General features: G+C 46.2%; 1 protein-coding gene across 1 annotated transcript in view; it reads right to left on the bottom strand.

Moving 5' to 3' along the window:
* The window catches only part of nhej1 (nonhomologous end-joining factor 1), a 240,088-nt gene that overhangs the window by 220,373 nt on the left and 3,318 nt on the right, over positions 1-16,397 (bottom strand). The window contains exons 2-3 of the mRNA XM_078227828.1: positions 13,591-13,789; positions 11,375-11,587 (exon numbers count right to left, since the gene is read on the bottom strand). Of these exons, the coding sequence (XP_078083954.1) occupies positions 11,375-11,587; positions 13,591-13,776 (399 nt within the window). The 5' untranslated portion in view covers positions 13,777-13,789. The remainder of the gene's footprint in view (positions 1-11,374; positions 11,588-13,590; positions 13,790-16,397) is intronic.

Below are 16,397 nucleotides of genomic sequence, written 5' to 3'. Positions count from 1 at the left end.
ATAATAACTTCATATATTATGAAGTTAGCCAACTTGTTTTTGATTTTGGAATTAGGATGAGCATAAGGTGTTCCACTCCAGATGTGATTCAACTGACCCACTAGGAAGCTTTTATTAAAACAATCTTTATTTAACAACACAGTTAAAATATAAGAAAAAAAATTAGTATCACCGTTATCGATTGAAAAACTATTTAAGCAATACTCCCATAGACATAAATCCTACTTCAGAACCAATTAGCACCAAAAACAGGTATGCTCATGTGGATGCTAGATTTACAGTCCTTTAACTCCTCTGGACAGATACTACTCCCATATAGCAGTTCCCAGAGAAAGAGTTACCTTCAAGAAGCAGAACTTCAGAGAAAGAGCACTATTTTCTGGCAGATCCCAGTCTCCAAATCCAAAGAGAGTGAGAGAGAGACAAACGCAGAGTGCTATTTCATCTCTCGAGAAATCCCAAACAGCAACTGAGCTGGCTTCCTCTCTATGACCCTGGCCTCACCCAGTCACATGACTTTACCTGTCGAAACCCGAATCACATCCCACTCTGGAAAACCTCAGGGAAAAACACTAACATAACAATGCTGCACTAGTCCAGATTAAAATAAACATTCCAGTAATTAAGGTCAATTTTGCTGCTGCAGTAACAACATGGGCTGTCAAGTACAGACATATAGAACTGACTACTAAAACACATCCTGCACAAGAAACACAACACAAATAACATTTCTTAAAGGCACAGTATCGTCACAACAGTAACAGCAATGTATCTCAAAGAAGTTGATTGTATATAAAGTATTTTGGATAGGCAGAGAGGTGTGATAAGGTATTGTACAAAGAAAGTACCTTCCTCTTTCTGCACCTCAAATGTCCAGTTTTCCCAAATGTTCTTTACTGCCTTTCAGTGTTGAGGGCATCAATTTTTAGAATGATATTAGCAAAGGAAGCCATTCAACCCTTCATGCCCGTGGGACGATTTTGAAAGAGCTATCCAATTAGTCCCACTCTCCCTGCTCCTTCCTGCAAATTTATCATCTTTAATCATTCAAGGTCCTGTTATGAATGAGTTGGAGGATGAGAGTCACTTCAATTCCAATCCAATACAGAAGGTGCAGAGATGAGGGGAGACTGCTTCGGATGAGGTCTTTGCAGCTTAGAAATAAATAAAATGCACTACAGCAAGTACAGAGCCTTTAACTAGACAAAGAATTTTCATGGCTACATGACATCCCAATGCCATGAGGTGCTCTGTTGTCATGTCGCAGCCTCCCATCCATTGACTCTAACTTCACTTCTCACTGCCACGGCAAGGCAGCCAGCATAATTAAGGACCCCACGCACCCCGGACATTCTCGATTCCACCTTCTTCCGTTGGGAAAAAGACACAAAAATCTGAGGTTATGTACCAACCGACTCAAGAACAGCTTCTTCCCTGCTACTGTCAGACTTTTGAATGGACCTACCGTGCATTAAGTTGATCTTTCTCTACCCGCTAGCTATGACTGTAACACTACATTCTGCACTCTCTCCTTTCCTTCTATATGAACGGTATGTTTTGTCTGTATTGCGCACAAGAAACAATACTTTTCACTGTATACTAACTAATACATGTGACAATAATAAATCAAATCAATTCAAATCAATTCTGGACAGCAAGATCCCACAAACAGCAGTGTAGTCAATGGGCAGAAGATCTGTTTTGAATTGAAGTAGTTGAAGGATTAATACTGGCCCAAACACTGGGTACTCCACTGTTCCGTTTTTAATAGTGCAATGGGTTCTTTTACACTTGAGAGAGTAGACCCAGGCTCAGTTTTAACATCTCAACATTGCAGCACTCCCACAGTCATGGCACTGGTAGTATCAGACTAGACAAGACAGGAATGATTCCCAATGCTCTTCAAAGAGAAGCATGCTTGAAGGATCAAACATTGAAAAGACAGCTATTTTCGCTCCAGATTTGTCTTGCAGTAGAAAGGATAGAAAAGGAGTGGACTGAGAAATTTCCATAGTCAGATTGTGTTTAAAATAGCCAAGAGGAGAGCAACAAATGCTTCCTTTCTTTATAGAAAAATAAGGTACTTAAATGACCCTGGCGCCTGGATTTAATTAAAACACGACACTAGGTTTGTGAAAAATGATAGAAATTTACATCTCTGAGCGAGTTAAGAAAAGGAAAATTGCAGCTACATAATTAGAAAGAGCGCTTGACAGGGCAAAGCAGCTATTTATCTCCAAAAGAGAGATGCCAAACGTGTCAAGATGGCAGTCAAATTTCCAAAGCAGCCTCGAGTGATGGCTGAAACCAAGGGATTTAGTCCCAAATCAACCACAAGTTCAAACCTCTCCCTCCTCAGTTGCCCACCCACTCAGGCTGCTTCAGACAGGTCCTCTGCAGAATTGTATACTCCGGTCCATGGCAATGTGTCTGGATAGGGAGAGTCAGCCTAGGGATTGGTAAACCTGTAAACCCCCCAATGCACCCCATCCCACATCCAAGTTCCTGTTGCTCCTCTGGCATAACTACAAACCCAATGCAGTGTCAGCCTCGGCTCAGTGGGTAGCAACCTAGCCTTTGAGACAGAAGGAAACAGGTTCATGTCCCACTGCAGAACCTGAAGCACACAATCTAGGCTCCCAGCAGAGTACTGCAGGAGTGCTGCATTGTTGGAGGTGCCATCTTTCGGATGAGACGTCAGACAGAGATCTTGATTGCCCTCCTAAGTGCATATAAAAGACCCCATTTAAGAACAACAGGGAGTTTACCCCAAGGTCCTGGACCAACATTGAACATCGCTATAACAAATGATTAGGACATTATCGCAAGGCTGTGTGTGGGAGCTTGCTATGTGCAATATGGCCACCATTATAACAATGACAAACCTACTACAAAGTACTTGGGTCCACTGTGGTTGAAACAGCTGTTCAATTTGTCCCTCCATAGCCCTATCCATTTTTCCTTTATAAGGATATACGCAATTTAGTTTTTAATGGTTACTATTGAATCTGTTTCCACCATCATTTCAAGAAGTCCATTCAAGATCAGAACAACTCGCCGCGTTAAATAAATCATTCTCCACATCTTCCCTGTTTCCTGGTCAATCACTTCAAATCAACAGAAACATAGGAAATAGAGCAGCCGACTTGTGAGCAGCCAAGGTCCCCCCAACACCACTGAGGTACAAACCAAGCTAATGTTTATTTAAGTACTGGTTTGAGGGATAAATAGTGACCAGAACATTGAACAAAGAACAAAGAAAAGTACAGCACAGGAACAGGCCTTTCGGCCCTCCAAGCCTGCGCCAATCACATTGTCCTATCTAGATCAACCGCTTGTATCCCTCTATTCCACGTCTGTTCATGTGCCTATCCTGATAAGTCTTAAATGTCATTAACGTGTCTGCCTCAACCACCTCACTTGGCATTCTGGGCCCCCACTATTCTCTGGGTTAAAAACTTCCCCTGGAAGTTCCCAGACTGGGGAGAACTGCCCTGCTCCTTTTTTAAGTATAGTGTTGTGGGTTCCATTACCTCCACCCGAGAGGGCAGAAAGAGACTCTGTTTTAATGTCCCACCTGAAAGACTGCACCTCCAACAGTGCGGCCCTCCCTCAGTATGGCAGGCAACGCACAAGCACCAGGCATTTCCCACGGCTCACGCAGGGCGCTGTGCTGCATTCGCTCAACTTATTGAAGTGGCAACTGTGGAGATGGGCTTTGTGCTCAAACGTAACACTAGGTAACAGAGGGAAGTAATGAAAGAGTAAAGGAAAAATAAAGCACAACTTTTCCCAGCTAGGATAACTCTCAGGCATCCACACTAATATGCAGAAGAATCAGACCCATCACATTACACCTCTCCCAGAATATTTCAAATATTAAAAACAGAAAATGTCGGATAAACTCAGCAGATCAGGCAGCATCTGTGGAGAGAAACAAAGTTAAAGTTTTGGATCTAAATGATCCTTCTACAGAACTGAAGAAAGGTAAAGATGTACGGACTTGTATAGTTGGAAAGAGGGCTGAGGAGGTGAGGCAGAAGAGAAGACTAGGAATAGGTCAGGGCAAAGTATCTCCTAACAGGGTTAGACAGGGTAGGTGAATAGTCTACTGGGTTCGATGGTCAGCCATGATCATAATGAATGACAGAGATGGCTCAAAGGGCCAAATGGTCGCCTCCTGCTCCTATTTTCTTTGTTTCTATAAGAGCAGTAGACACCTGGGAATATCACCATCTGCAAGTTCCTCTCCAAGTCACTCATCATCCTGACTTGGGAATATATCACTGTTCCTTCACAGTCACTGGGTCAAAAATACTGGGACTCCCTAACAGCTCAGTGGGGACTTTGTTGTAGCTTGGACCAATGAGTTCCAAATGCTGTAGTTCAAGGGGAGACTCTTTAGACAGACAGTTTGCTGTAGTGTGCAGCTTAAAGAGACAGTATCTAGATCACACAGACACTGCTTGCTGCAAAAGAGACTGTTTGCTCCAAGACCTGTTACAAGGGGGAGATGATGGTGTAGTGGTATTGTCACTAGATTCTCAATCCAGATCTCCAGGTTAATGCTCTGGGGGCACAGGTTCAAATCCCATCACGGTAGCTGGTGGAATTTAAATTCAATGAATAAATCTGGAATATAAAGCTAGTCTCAGTGAATGGTGGCCATTAAACTATCATCGATTGTCATAAAAGTCCATCTGGTGCACTAATGCCCTTAAGGGAAGGAAATCTGCCGTCCTAACCTGGTCTGGCCTACATGTGATTAGCTTTCGGAGTGCTGCTCCTTCATCTGGTGAATGGGATTTCAGTTCACAAACAGAGCATTTAAAGACACAAACTCAATTTACAAAATAATGGTTGGACTTGCATTCCAACCATTATTTTGTCATTTGAGTTTGTGTCTTTATATGCCCCGTTTGTGAACTGAACTCCCACTCACCTGATGAAGGGGCAGTGCTCCGAAAGCTAGCGGCTTGTGCTACCAAATAAACCTGTTGGACTTTAACCTGGTGTTGTGAGACTTCTTACTGTGTTTACCCCAGTCCAACGCCGGCATCTCCACATCATGGCTACATGTGATTCCAGACCCAAGGTAATGTGGTTGACTCTTAAGTGTCCTCTGAAATGGCCAAGAGAGACACTCAGTTCAAGGGCAATTAGGGGTTGGTAGCAAATGCTGGCCTTGCCAATGATGCCAATATCCCACAAAATAATTTTTTTAAAGGTTCATCCTAACCCACTGGCTGACAATTATAAAATCATTATACGCTATGGCAGCATCAATCACTAAACCAAGGCTACAGGGACTGGAGATTAGAAATTTGACACCAGTTTAAAACTCTTGCGCGACCAAAGATACAGAATTCACAGCACCGAAAAACAGGCCAATTGGTCCAACATGTTTATGCCAGTGTTTGTGATCACTGACTGTTTCTTCCACCCTTCCTTCACCTCACTGTGTACCCAACTGTACAGCAGTGCCTAAACAAGGAGGATGGACTACAGAAGAATAAGATAGGGAAAAAAGATTCAGATATAAATGGGCAATCGCTGTCCGTTTTGAGACTTCAGGGTAGCCAGTTCACCTCAGTCTCAAAATTCTGGCAATGTCTAAAGCGGGTTTTAGAGTACCCCCGGTACCACAGTAGAAAACAGTACCACTGCAGGGAAGTCCATTGTCAACTTGGCGGACTACACACTTCAACCAGATGAAATCGAAGTTCTCAACCGAGGGCTCAATTTCTATCCCACCACCAAAATAGACTCCATCAGTCTCGCAGCAGACACAGAGGAATTCATCAGGCGAATGAGGCTGCGGGAGTTCTTCCACAAACCCCAAGAGGCCAACAGCGAACACAATGAGACAGCCAATGAACTGGAACAGTCGACAGAGAGATCCGCAGTGCAGCAACCGAAGAGGAAAGAGTCAAATTGGACTCCTCCGGAAGGCCACTGCCCTCGACTTGACATGCATGCCCAAGCCGTCAGGAGGTGCATCAACACCAGATTCATCAGCCGCACTCACAAGACAACCCCGAACATCACCCACGCACAACGTAACGCCATCCGCGCTCTCAAGACCAACCGCAACATTGTCATCAAACCAGCAGACAAAGGAGGGACTATCGTCATTCCGAACAGAACGGATTACTGCAAAGAAGTGTACCGACAACTGAACAACAAGGAACACTACAGACAGTTACTCACAGATCCGACCAAAGAGCACACCCGTCAACTCAACAGACTGATCAAGACCTTTGATCCGGACCTTCAGAGCACCCTCCGTGCTCTCATCCCACGTACTCCCCACGTTGGAGGTCTCTACTGCTTCCCAAAGATACACAAACATACCTGATTGTCCCATCGTATCGGGCAATGGGATCCTGTGCGAGAACCTCCCCGGCTACGTCGAGGGCATCCTGCAACCCATTGTACAAAGAACCCCAGCTTTTGTCGCGACACGACGGACTTCCTACAGAAACTCAGCACACATGGAGCAGTTGAACCAGGAGCACTCCTCGTCACAATGGATGTCTCGGCACTCTACACCAGCATCCTCCACGACGATGGCATTGCTGCAACTGCCTCAGTACTCAACGCCTACAACTGCCAGTTTCCAGATGAGATTTTACAACTCATCAGTTTCATCCTGGACCACAATGTCTTCAGCTTCAACAACCAGTTCTTCATCGAGACACACGGAACAACCATGGGGACCAAATTCGCACCTCAATATGCCAACATCTTCATGCACAGGTTCGAACAAGACCTCTTCACCGCACAGGACCTTCAACCAATGCTATACACTAGATACATCGATGATATTTTCTTCCTTTGGACTCATGGTGAACAATCACTGAAACAACTCTATGATGACACCAACAAGTTCCAGCCCACCATCAGACTCACCATGGACTACTCTGCGGAATCGGTTGCATTCTTGGACACATGCATCTCCATCAAGGACGGTCACCTCAGCACTTCACTGTACCACAAGCCCACGGATAACCTCACGATGCTCCACTTCTCCAGCTTCCACCCTAAACACGTTAAAGAAGCCATCCCCTACGGTCAAGCCCTCCGCATAAACAGGATCTGCTCAGATGAGGAAGAACACAACAGACACCTCCAGATGCTGAAAGGTGCCCTCATAACAGGATATGGCGCTCGACTCATCGATTGACAGTTCCGACGCGCCACAGCGAAAAACCGCACCAACCTCCTCAGAAGACAAACACGGGACACGATAGACAGAGTACCCTTCGTCGTCCAGTACTTCCCCAGAGCGGAGAAGCTACGACATCTTCTCCGGAGCCTTCAACATGTCATTGATGAAGACGAACATCTCACCAAGGCCATCCTCATACCCGCACTTCTTGCCTTCAAACAAATGCACAACCTCAAACAGACCATTGTCCTCAGCAAACTACCCAGCCTTCAGGAGAACAGTGACCACGACACCACACAATCCTGCCACAGCAATCTCTGCAAGACGTGCCGGATCATCGGCACAGATGCCATCATCTCACGTGAGAACACCATCCACCAGGTACACGGTAAATACTCTTGCAACTCGGCCAACCTTGTCTACCTGATACACTGCAGGAAAGGATGTCCCGAGGCATGGTACATTGGGAGACCATGCAGACACTATGACAACGGATGAATGAACACCGCTCGACAATCACCAGGCAAACGTGTCCTCTTCCTGTTGGGGAACACTTCAGCGGTCACGGGCATTCGACCTCTGATCTTCGGGTAAGCGTTCTCCAAGGCGGCCTTCGCGACACACGACAACACAGAGTCGCTGAGCAGAGACTGATAGCCAGGTTCCGCACACATGAGGATGGCCTCAACCGGGATCTTGGGTTCATGTCACACAATCTGTAAGCCCCATGACTTGCCTGGACTTGCAAAATCGCACTAACTGTCCTATCTGGAGACAATACACATCTCTTTAACTGTGCTTAACCCTCTCTACACTCACATTGTCTGTACCTTTAAGATTTGATTACCTGTAAAGACTCGCATTCCAACCATTATTTTGTAAATTGAGTTTGTGTCTTTATATGCCCTGTCTGTGACTCCCACTTCCCTGATGAAGGGGCAGCGCTCCGAAAGCTAGTGGCTTTTGCTACCAAATAAACCTGTTGGACTTTAACCTGGTGTTGTGAGACTTCTTACTATGTCTAAAGCAGTATTGTTCCACCCCCTAGTGGAAAACTGTGGCACAGCAGCTTGTGCTCGTATGTGTTTTTGGATAGTGAGAAGAACTGAAGAACGGACATCTGCGCTGATGTAGCAGCCCTTTCATGTCTCACAGAATAGGAATGGTAGCGTTGTGGCTACGTTACTGTAGTGAACATGAAGCCTGGGCGAATCTGGGAGGTAGGAGTTCAAACTCAAGTGAGCAGGAGGAGCAAACACGGCTTTGCGCTCTCCTGTCATGACTTAAACTTTTAACGGACTCTTAAAATCAAATAATAATCAACTACCTCAGGGTCCTTCTTCCCTTGATCTTGTTAATGCAGAATTTAGCCCTGACAAACTATAAACCACAAAATAAAGACTTTATAAACTACAAGCAATTATAGTATAAATAATCACCTTTGGTACTCACCCAATCAGCCGTTTCCACCTACCCCTCATCACTTTTAAATCCTCGGGAGCTCCGAGTGAAGGCTCGCTGGGAAACTCTCCTCACCAGGTTTGCTCCCTCTGATCTCCGATGCTCTGTGCCGCACCTCTTTCCCCTCATGCTCCAAATTCCCTAAGATCGTACTTTCATTTTGAAGAGGTGTGCTGGTTAGGTGCATTGGCCGTGCTAAATTCTGCCTTAGTGTACCCGAACACAGGTGTCGGAGTGTGGCCACTAGGAGATTGTCACAGTAATTTCATTACAGTGTTAATATAAGCCTATGTACGACACTTAATAATAAACTTTAAAGTATTCACCAATCAGAGAAAAGGGCCTGATTACCTCCTCCCCACCTCGCCAACCCCTCCCCCCCTTGCCAAACTCCCCAAACCCCCCCCCCCTTGCCAAACTCCCCAAACCCCCCCCCCTTACCAAACTCCAACTCGAATGTAACAAGGGTCTTGCCAGTGACACCCGCATCTCATGAAGAAATACGTTGCAGACAACCACACATTATCCTTTTAACAGTTCTGTACCCAATGATGTATAAACCATTGGGTTTAGCGCTCAGTTTTAAAATATTCATGACTTTTAGAATCACGTAGCCACACGGGCCCTTTCTTGCAAACTGCAATGGAATGAATTCTTTTAACAATGTTGATTGAGGGAGGAATGAATGTTAGCCAAGAACCAGGAGAATTCCCCTCTTCTTCAGATATAGCCAAGGAAACCTTAACAGCATCTGAGCACATCTCTTAAGTATATTTGTTTAACAGGGGCATCAAAGCAGGTTTAATTAGCAGTTACAGAAAGTGCAGAAAAACGTTTTTTAAGCATGGAAAAAAAGAGTTTTAGAAAAATTTACTGATTTAACCTTTTCAATCTTTCGATTTTACCATCTTGTTTCCCTTTTAATAATGCTACAGCCAATGATGAACAAGCTGTGATGATGTCCCAGTTAAGGCACACGCTGACTTTGGAGCAAGTGATTCGACACTGAATTCATCAGAAATCCCTCAAACACCTCTACTACCTCCAACATTCACTCCCTCACTCCTGATTCACAGCGGCAGCATGTGTACCATCCACAAGATGCACTGCAGCAACTCACCAAGACTCCTTCGACAGCATCTGCCAAGTCCACAACCTCTACCTCCTAGGAAAAGGGCGGCAGAGGCATGGGAACATTGCCAACTGCACAGTCCCCTCCGAGCCACACACCAGCCCGATGTGGAAATATATTGCTGTTCCTTCACTGTCGCTGGGTCAAAATCCTGGAACACCCGCCCTAACAGCACTGGGTGTATCTACAACGCACGGGCTGCAGCGGTTCAAGGTACTGGCTCACCATCACCTTCTCAAGGGCAATGAGGGATGGGCATTAAATGCTGGGCAAGCCAGTGATGTCCACATTCTGTGAAAGAATAAAAGAAAGTGGCAATGCTGAATTAGAGAGTCCAGGATACAGGTCTCTTGAACGATGAGCAGTCAACATTGGCTCAGATAGAGAGCATTTCCTCCGGTGGGCAGGAGGGGCACGGGGGAGGGGGGAGGGGAGAGATGGGGAATTCAGGACAAGGAGACAAAATCTTAAAATTAGAGCTAGGCCATTCAGGGATGATATCAGCAAGCAATTTCGTCACACAATGTTATTAGGGGTGGCGGCACAGTGGCACAGTGGTTAGCACTGCTGCCTCACAGCACCAGGGATCCAAGTTCGATTCCCGGCTTGGGCCATTGTCTGTGCGGAGTCTGCACGTTCTTCCCACATCTGCGTGGGTTTCCTCCGGGTGCTCCGGTTTCCTCCAACAGTCCGAAAGATGTGCTGGTTAGGTGCATTGGCCGTGCTAAATTCTCCCTCTGTGTACCCGAACAGGCGCTGGAGTGTGGCGACTTGGGGATTTCCACAGTAACTCCATTGCAGTGTTAATGTCAGCCTACTTATGACACTAATAAATAAACTTTAAAAAGAAATCTGGAACTCTCTCTACGAAAAGGATCCTGACATCCAAGGTCAATTGGAGCTTTTAAAGACTGAGATAGGTTGAGTGAGGATACTGCGGGATCTTGATCAAAGACAGGTAAATGGTCTTGAGGCACAGATCAGGGATGATCTCAGTGAATGGTGTGAATAGAACAGTCTTTGTAACGTCCTATGTTAGGGCTGTGGGTTTTAAACAAAAAGAACAGCTGAGGTTTGCACACGTAGATACTAAGTAATATCCGACAGGTTTTATTGAAAGAGATGTTCTCTGCACCACACAGATACAAACTGAAAGCAAGTCTGTGGCAACATCCTAATGACATCACCATCAAGTCATGTGATCAGCTCTTAAAGCAACCTGCAACCCTTCGGTCTTGAAGGGCTGAATGGCCACCATTGTTCTCAATGTTCTTTTGTATAAATTCAAATCCCTGAAGTCAGACAGGAAAGCTTCCCACAAAAACAGAAAATGTGGGAAAATCTCAGCACGTCTGACAGCATCTGTGGCGAGAGAATAAAGTCAACTTTTCAAATAGGGTCATCCATACTCAAAACGTTGATTCTATTCTCTCTCCACAGATCCCATTTCAGATTCCAGCATCTGCAGTATTTTGATTTTATATCGGAGAGTGTCCTAACCTGCAGTGTTTGTCTGCCCATCGCCCTGGTTAGATCTCCCTCCTTCCCTCATGCCAATGCCATATCAGCAGCAGAGGCCGTGTGCTGATCCATGTGAGTGAAGTACCTACCATGCTCAGAGGGGCCTCGGTGCAGTGGAAGGTCCAGTAGAAAGGAACGCCAGATAACTCACTCCTCAGGCTGACGCGGAGCAGATTTCGAGCTCGCTCGCACGAGAAGCCCGACAGGGGAACCCCACTTCCTCCTCGCAACAGGGGGCCCACCGCCTCATGAAGGTGACGGCAAAATGCGGACACCGGGGCCTTCAGCCGCTTGTTCAGTTCCTGGGAAAACCAAATCACATTGAGGATTATCTGCTAGGCTGAGAAGCAGCAACAGAACAACAAAAAACAAATCTGCATTTATGTAGTGTACAACAACCTACCATTAAAAAAAAACTTATAAAAATAGATTCTTCAAATATTTCTCTTTCCAACTGGCGTAGGAAGGCAGTGTGTCATAAGGATGGGTGCGTTGGCTGATTAATGAATGGCTGGACTGTGGGGGAAGTCAGGTGATGAAACCTCCAGGATTACAGTTGATCACAGTTGGCAACCCTAGTGGCGCGTGTGGCTCAGGATTCTTCTGATTTATTGTTGTCATGTACTGGGATACAGTGAAAATTATTGTTTCTTGCACGCTAAACAGGCACAACATTCTGTTCATAGAGTATATAGGGGAGAAGGAAAGGAGAGGGTGCAGAATGTAGTGTTGCACTCACAGATAGGGTGAAGGGAAAGATTAGCTTAATATATGATAGGACCATTCAAAATCTGATGACAGCAGGGAAGCAGCTGTGCTTGACTCGAATGGTACATGTTTTCAGACTTTTGTATCTTTTTCCCGATTGAAGAAGGTGGAAGAGAGAATGTCTGGGGTGCGTGGGGTCCTTTGATATCGGTTCCCAAAGCTCTCCACCGTTGGGAGTTTTCCTCACCTCACATTGGAGATGAATTGAAAGGAGATTGGTTGTTGTAATTCATCAACAATTCCTTTATCATTGATACCTACATTATAATAGTGTCTACACTTTTAAAATACTTCATTAATTGTAATGCACTTTGGGAAGCCCCGAGAGCAGGGAAAGTGCTGTATAAATGCATGTTTGTCTGTCTTTATTTGCATCCATCAGGACGGTGACAAGGTGTACAAGACTGACCTGAGTCTTTCCTTTTCGAATAATTCCTTAGGGTCTATATATCTAAATGAGGTCATGTGAACTTTGGGACGGTTTTATAAAGTTTTGATTAAGTTTGTATATTAGTGTCACGTGTAGGCTGTGGGTGATGCGACCTATAATTTTTGTGTTGTAATTCGTTTCCTCATTGAATTCCACTGAAAAACACTGATCTACTGTCAAAATGTGGATCCACAACTTGTTTTTACAATGTTGCTGTTAAATCAATTTCTCATGGAGCGAATGGTTGGGGTCTGGAACGCTCTGCCTGAGAGTGCGGTGGAGGCAGGTTCAATCAAAACATTCAAAAGAGAATTAGATTGTTATCTGAAAAGGAAAGATGTGCAGGGCTATGGGGAGAAGTCAAGGGAACGGCACTAGGTGAATTGTTCATTCAAAGAGCCGGTACTGACACAATGGGCCGAATGGGCAAAAAGCACTGTAATAATTCAATACTCAAAACAGGAGGTGCATGACAATAGCTTTGGAGTGTTTCCAACAACTCTCCCCCATTGGGGCGGCACGGTGGCGCAGTGGCTAGCACTGCTGCCTCACAGCACCAGGGACCCGGGTCCGATTCCCGGCTTGGGTCACTGTCTGTGTGGAGTTTGCACGTTCTCCCCGTGCCTGCGTGGGTTTCCTCCGGGTGCTCCGGTTTCCTCCCACAGTCCAAAGATGTGCGGGTTAGGTGGATTGGCCATGCTAAATTGCTCCTTAGTGTCAGGGGGACTAGCCAGGGTAAATACATGAGGTTATGGGGATAGGACCTGGGTGGGCTTGTGGTCAGTGCACACCCGATGGGGCGAATGGCCTCCTTCTGCACTTTAGGATTCTCTGATTCTATGAACTCTCCCCATTGTCATGGAATCTTAAGGTTTAATCTTACACCAAGGTGGATTGATGGAGTTAAGATATAGATCAGTCATGAATTAATTCAATGGCAGAACACTCTCAAAGGGATGAATTGTCTTCTGTTCCTATTATTAGCCCAAGCAACTCTGTTGGTGTTTGGTCTTATGACTATCAGGATGGCACAAGGTGAACTGGCTGAATCCAGGCTCTCTCTCACCCACCTCCTTCTACGTTGGTAACATGAATCCAAAGACATACCTGTGCCCTTTGCTCGAGGCCATCCGAGTTCATCTCCTCCCACCAGACACTGTCAAGGTCAGAGAGCATCAGCTTGTAGGCAGCATCGCTGAAAGAGGCCTTGAGCAGGAAAGGAGAGTCACCAATACACACAGAGATCCAAGGCTGAGCGAGGAGATCATCAGCCAACGTCTCCAATTCCGCCATCGAAAGGAAGACTCTGGAGTTAAAGAAAAGAAACTCTTCCATTTATACAGCACCTTTCACAACCTTAGTAGATTCCAAAGTGTTTTACAGCTAATACTAAGTACTTGCTGAAGTGCGTGGCACAGTGGTTAGCACTGCTGCCTCACATCGCCAGGGACCCGACCTCGGGCCACTGTCTGTGTGGAGTTTGCACGTTCTCCCCGTGTCTGCGTGGGTTCCCTCTGGTTTCCTCCCACAGTCCAAAGATGTGCAGGTTAGGTTGATTGGCCATACTAAATTAACCCGAGTGTCAGGGGGATTAGCAGGGTAAATGTGTGGGGTTACAGGAATAGTGCTTGGCTGGGATGTGGTTGGTACAGACTCGATGGGCTGAATGGCCTCCTTCTGTACTGTAGGAATTCCATGATTCTACAGTCACTGCTCCGACAAACAGTGACATGATAATGACCAGATCAACTGTTTTACTCGTTGAGGATAAAAAATGGCCAAGACACGAGGGAGAATTTGCTGCCATGGAACCTATTACAGGGGGGCAGGCAGGCCTTTCCATTCTTCTGAAAGAGGGCACCTCCAACAGTGCAGCATTCCCTCAGTATCAGCATAGATTATGTGCTCAAAGCTCTAGAGTTGGACTTAAATCAACAACCTTCTGACTCAAAGGCAAGAGTGCTGCCCGCTGAGCCACAGCTGCTTCAGCTAATCGGTTTCATAGGCAACATTCTCCAATGAACATCGGCACTTAACCCTCATGACCTCTAAACATGGAAACGCAAATCTGAATCGGGAAACAGCCATTGAAACCATATTCGCTTTTGCTATAAAAGCAGGAAATGCAGGAGACACTCAGCAGATCTGCCAACATCTGTGGAGAGGGAAACAGAGTTAACGTTTCAGGTCTGTGACCCTTCACCAGAAATCATAGGGAGACTTAGGGCGGGATTTTCCGGCCGCGCTCATCCCAAGACCGGAAATTCCCTCTCAAGGCCAATGGATCTTTGCATGGTCCGCTGAATTTTCTGTCCTGCCCGCTCCGATTCCCGTGGTGGACGGGATGGGGAAATTCCGCTTGAAGTGTGGGAGCGGGTGTGATAAGAGCCATGTTTCTCACAGGGTGGCGTGGTGAATTATCACGCCTGATTTTATGCTTGGAGGCTCATTAATTATGCACTGGCGAGCATCTCTCTGAATCACATAGCGGGACAGGCATAGATTCGTCTCACCCACCCTTACCTAGTGGGGTCAAAGATTCTGGTGCCATATTTAAACGCCATCCAAGCACACACATTCACTCTCGGCAGCCCAGCTGTGTTAGCCCATCCTGAGATGGCCCTCAGGAGAAAGAACAGCAGCTGCAAAGTTCAGCCACATCTCTCCTGAGGCTCTTCTCTGCGGGGTCCGTCAATGCTGGGGCGAAACCAGAAGGTCCACCAATCTCACCACCCTGGCCAGGGACGCAGTCGCTGAGGTGTTCTCTACTGTGGGCCACTGGTAACAAAATGCCCAGCAGTGCTACAAGAGGATGAATACCCTCAGTCCCTCAGCCAGGAGAAGTCAGCCTTCTGCTCACTCCAAACTCTCATATTGGCATCCTGCGCTGATTACATGATGTGGAGATGCCGGTGTTGGACTGGGGTAAACACAGTAAGAAGTCTCACAACACCAGGTTAAAGTCCAACAGGTTTATTTGGTAGCAAATACCATAAGCTTTCGGAGCACTGCTCCTTCGTCAGATGGAGTGGAAATGTGCTCTCAAACAGTGCACAGAGACAGAAATCAAGTTACAGAATACTAATTAGAATGCAAATCTCTAAAGCCAGCCAGGTCTTAAAGGTACAGACAATGTGGGTGGAGGGAACATTAAACACAGGTTAAAGAGATGTGTATTGTCTCCAGACAGAACAGCCTTCAGGAGAACAGTGACCACGACACTACACAACCCTGCCACAGCAACCTCTGCAAGACGTGCCGGATCATCGACACGGATGCCATCATCTCACGTGAGAACACCATCTACCAGGTACACGGTACCTACTCTTGCAACTCGGCCAACCTTGTCTACCTGATACGCTGCAGGAAAGGATGTCCTGAGGCATGGTACATTGGGGAGACCATGCAGATGCTACGACAACGGATGAATGAACACCGCTCGACAATCACCAGACAAGACTGTTCTCTTCCTGTGGGGGAGCACTTCAGCAGTCACGGGCATTCAGCCTTGGATCTTCAGGTAAGCGTTCTCCAAGGTGGCCTTCACGACACACGACAGCGCAGAGTCGCTGAGCAGAAACTGATAGCCAAGTTCCGCACACATGAGGATGGCCTAAACCGGGATGTTGGATTTATGTCACATTATCAGTAACCCCCACAGCTTGCCTCCTGGGCTTGTAGAATCTCACTAGCTGTTCTGTCTGGAGACAATACACATTTCTTTAACCTGTGTTGAATGCTCCCTCCACCCACATTGTCTGTACCTTTCAGACCTGGCTGGCTGTAGAGATTCGCATTCTAATCAGTATTCTGTAACTTGATTTCTGTGTCTGTGCCCTGTTTGTGAACAGAGACCACTCCATCTGACGAAGGAGCTGTGCTCCGAAAGCTTATGGTATTTGCTACCAAATAAA

The sequence above is a fragment of the Mustelus asterias genome, chromosome 14 (assembly GCF_964213995.1).
Source record: "Mustelus asterias chromosome 14, sMusAst1.hap1.1, whole genome shotgun sequence".
NCBI lineage: Eukaryota > Metazoa > Chordata > Chondrichthyes > Carcharhiniformes > Triakidae > Mustelus > Mustelus asterias.
The sequence above is the reverse complement of the archived record's forward strand: the minus strand, read 5'-3'. Positions and strand labels throughout refer to the sequence as shown.